The sequence below is a fragment of the Muntiacus reevesi genome, chromosome X (assembly GCF_963930625.1).
Source record: "Muntiacus reevesi chromosome X, mMunRee1.1, whole genome shotgun sequence".
In the NCBI taxonomy this organism is placed as follows: Eukaryota; Metazoa; Chordata; class Mammalia; order Artiodactyla; family Cervidae; genus Muntiacus; species Muntiacus reevesi.
This window is the reverse complement of record NC_089271.1, coordinates 64,286,206-64,288,377: the sequence shown is the minus strand read 5'-3', so window position 1 is coordinate 64,288,377 and position 2,172 is coordinate 64,286,206. Positions and strand designations below refer to the sequence as shown.

General features: G+C 61.6%; 1 protein-coding gene across 1 annotated transcript; it reads right to left on the bottom strand.

Annotated features, from left to right (window-relative positions):
• LOC136154509 (uncharacterized protein CXorf49 homolog) lies at positions 1 to 1,570 on the bottom strand. Its single transcript, XM_065916770.1, has 3 exons — positions 940 to 1,570; positions 315 to 713; positions 1 to 59 (listed from the first exon to the last, which is right to left on the bottom strand). The coding sequence occupies exons 1-3, from the start codon at positions 1,568 to 1,570 to the stop codon at positions 1 to 3; spliced, it is 1,089 nt and encodes a 362-aa protein (XP_065772842.1).
• Positions 1,571 to 2,172: the final 602 nt, after the last annotated feature.

The window sequence follows — 2,172 nt, the reverse complement described above, 5'->3', positions numbered from 1 at the left end:
TCAAATCCATTCAGCTACCAGCTCTCCCTTCCACTCCAGCCCCAGCTTCGTGGAGGAGGCTGGAAACAGGCCAAGGGTGGAAAGCCGAGCCCAGCACACCCAAAGTGCTACCTTAACGTTTGTCCCTAGTAAAAGGACCCCAATCAGGCATCCTAATGACCCAGTGACCGAGGGCCACCCAATGGCGACCCCTGAGGGATAGAGAGAGGGACAAGGGGTGAAGACCTGTGCCCTGGGGAGGGTAGGAGGCGTAAGAGTGGGGAGAGAGGAGGGGCCTGGACTACTCACTTGGCCCTTTGGGAATGAATCTCTACTTGGGTCGTTGTCTTCTCCGGACACCACCATTACTGCCACCGACTCCTGGGCCCGCCTAGCCACGGGTTTCTTCCCAGCGACGGTGTGCTTGGACTCTTCCGCTTCCCAAGGGACCAAGGCATACTTCTTGGACCTCCCGAGGAGCGGGATGCCGGAGATTGCGGGGAAGGTGGCCGGTTCCAGGGGAGTGGCCGAGATTCTCTGCCCCCAGGAAGGGAAGGTTCTCCCCAAGGCAGGTTTGGAGACGCCCCCAAGGGATTTCTTCTCCTGGACCCCCTTCCTCCTAGGAGTGGGCCGCAGCCCGCTGCCGGTAGAGGAACTGCAGTAGCTGATGTTACTGCTACTCCCGGGTAGCTGGGCAGGCTGCTCCCCGTCACCCAGGGCGCACTCTGCATTTTCTTAGGGGGAGAGGCGTCATCCCGCTCTGCATCGCCCTGCCTGCCCTCAACCGAAATTAATCCTCGCGGAGCCGAGGATAGGCAAGTGCCTGGCACATTAAGGAGATTCTCCCTGCCTTGGACATTCGAGCGTCGGGGTGTGTTCCCGGGATCCTCGGGTCTGTTTAGCTTCACGTGGCCTCCGTCTTTGGGAGAAATGCTCACCCTCATCAGCTCTCTCTCTCACCGAACACATCAGAGGACTCAGGGTTGGACAGCAGCCTGGCTGGGCTTTCTGAGGGAGGCCACTGGTGATCCACAGCCACGTTCAACCTACTCTTAGTGCCTCTCTTAGCATTCCCCCAGGCCCGGCCCTCCTTGGGCCCGCCAACCTGGAGAGGGACGGCACCAGCCTGTGCGGCCTCCCCACACCTCTGGGGGGCACCGCCTCGACTGGGGGGACACGCCTTGAAGTCCCAGAAGGCAGACACTTCGCCGACCACGTTGCTCTCCTGGAAAAGGTATCTGCGGGTGTTCAGAACGCTCAGGTCGGTCAGCTGCTGCAGGATGGCCGCCACTGACTCGTCAGCCAGCTGCAGGGCGTCCCCCTGGTCGTCGGCCAGGGAGCCAGGCCGGCGTTCGCGGCCCCACAGCACCGACCCTCCCGCTTCCAGCACCTCCAGCTCTGACTCGAAGCCCTCAGGGTCTGGGAAGCCATTCCCGCCCTCACCCTCGCTGCTTTGCGGTGCCCCTGGCTCAGGGCCGGGGCCGGGTCCCCGCGGGGCTCTGGAGCTGGCCTTAAGGCCGCTGGTCTGCTCTCCGTGCTCTGAGCCGAAACCCGCTCCCAAAACAGATACCTCACCACCTGGGGAGCTCATGTCGCGATCTGGGTGGCCGCCGGATCAGGGGCGGCGACCATTTATCAACCGGGTCGCGGTGGCGGCGGTCAGGGCAGGTGTGGCGGGCGGCGTCTGGAGCTCGCCGTCAAGCATGCTGGAGATGGCCGCAAATGACGCGAGGTTTTCAGCGCGCCAGCCCTGCCGCCTCCTCATTGGTCCGGTTCCTGCCAACCAGCACGCGCCTTGTTTGGCCGTCCCCTCGAGGTGTAACCAATGGGGTCGAGGGCCTCCTCTGGCTTGCTGCCAAGTCCAAGGGCCGTCCGGGCAGTTGGCGAGTTGGCGGGTGAATGTGACGCTGCGAGTATACCTCTGTCGAGCCTCTCGTCCCACCTCCTCCAAGTGCTTAACGATTCCGAGAGTGGGAGAGTTTAGCGGCAAACCTCTGTGGCAGTGGTGCAAGAAATCCATTTGGGAGGTAATTTCGCAGAATCTGTGAAAAGCAACTTATACAGCAGAGACCCCGTGCCCGGCACTCTTCTAAGTGCTGTATGTAAGTAGTAGTGGTTCTTTGTGACGCTCCCAGGACTCTAGTACTAATGATTAGCAGCCTAAGGTTCAGCCACTGACCCACGGTCATTTGG

Bases quoted from the DNA above. Each gene is read 5' to 3' on its own strand.
- LOC136154509 (XM_065916770.1), bottom strand. From the start codon at position 1,570: ATGAGCTCCCCAGGTGGTGAGGTATCTGTTTTGGGAGCGGGTTTCGGC. The intron at 714-939 runs GTGAGAGAGAGA...TCTCCCCCTAAG, and splicing joins TGAGTCCTCTGATGTGTTCG to AAAATGCAGAGTGCGCCCTG. The intron at 60-314 runs GTAGAGATTCAT...GCCTGTTTCCAG, and splicing joins CGGAGAAGACAACGACCCAA to CCTCCTCCACGAAGCTGGGG.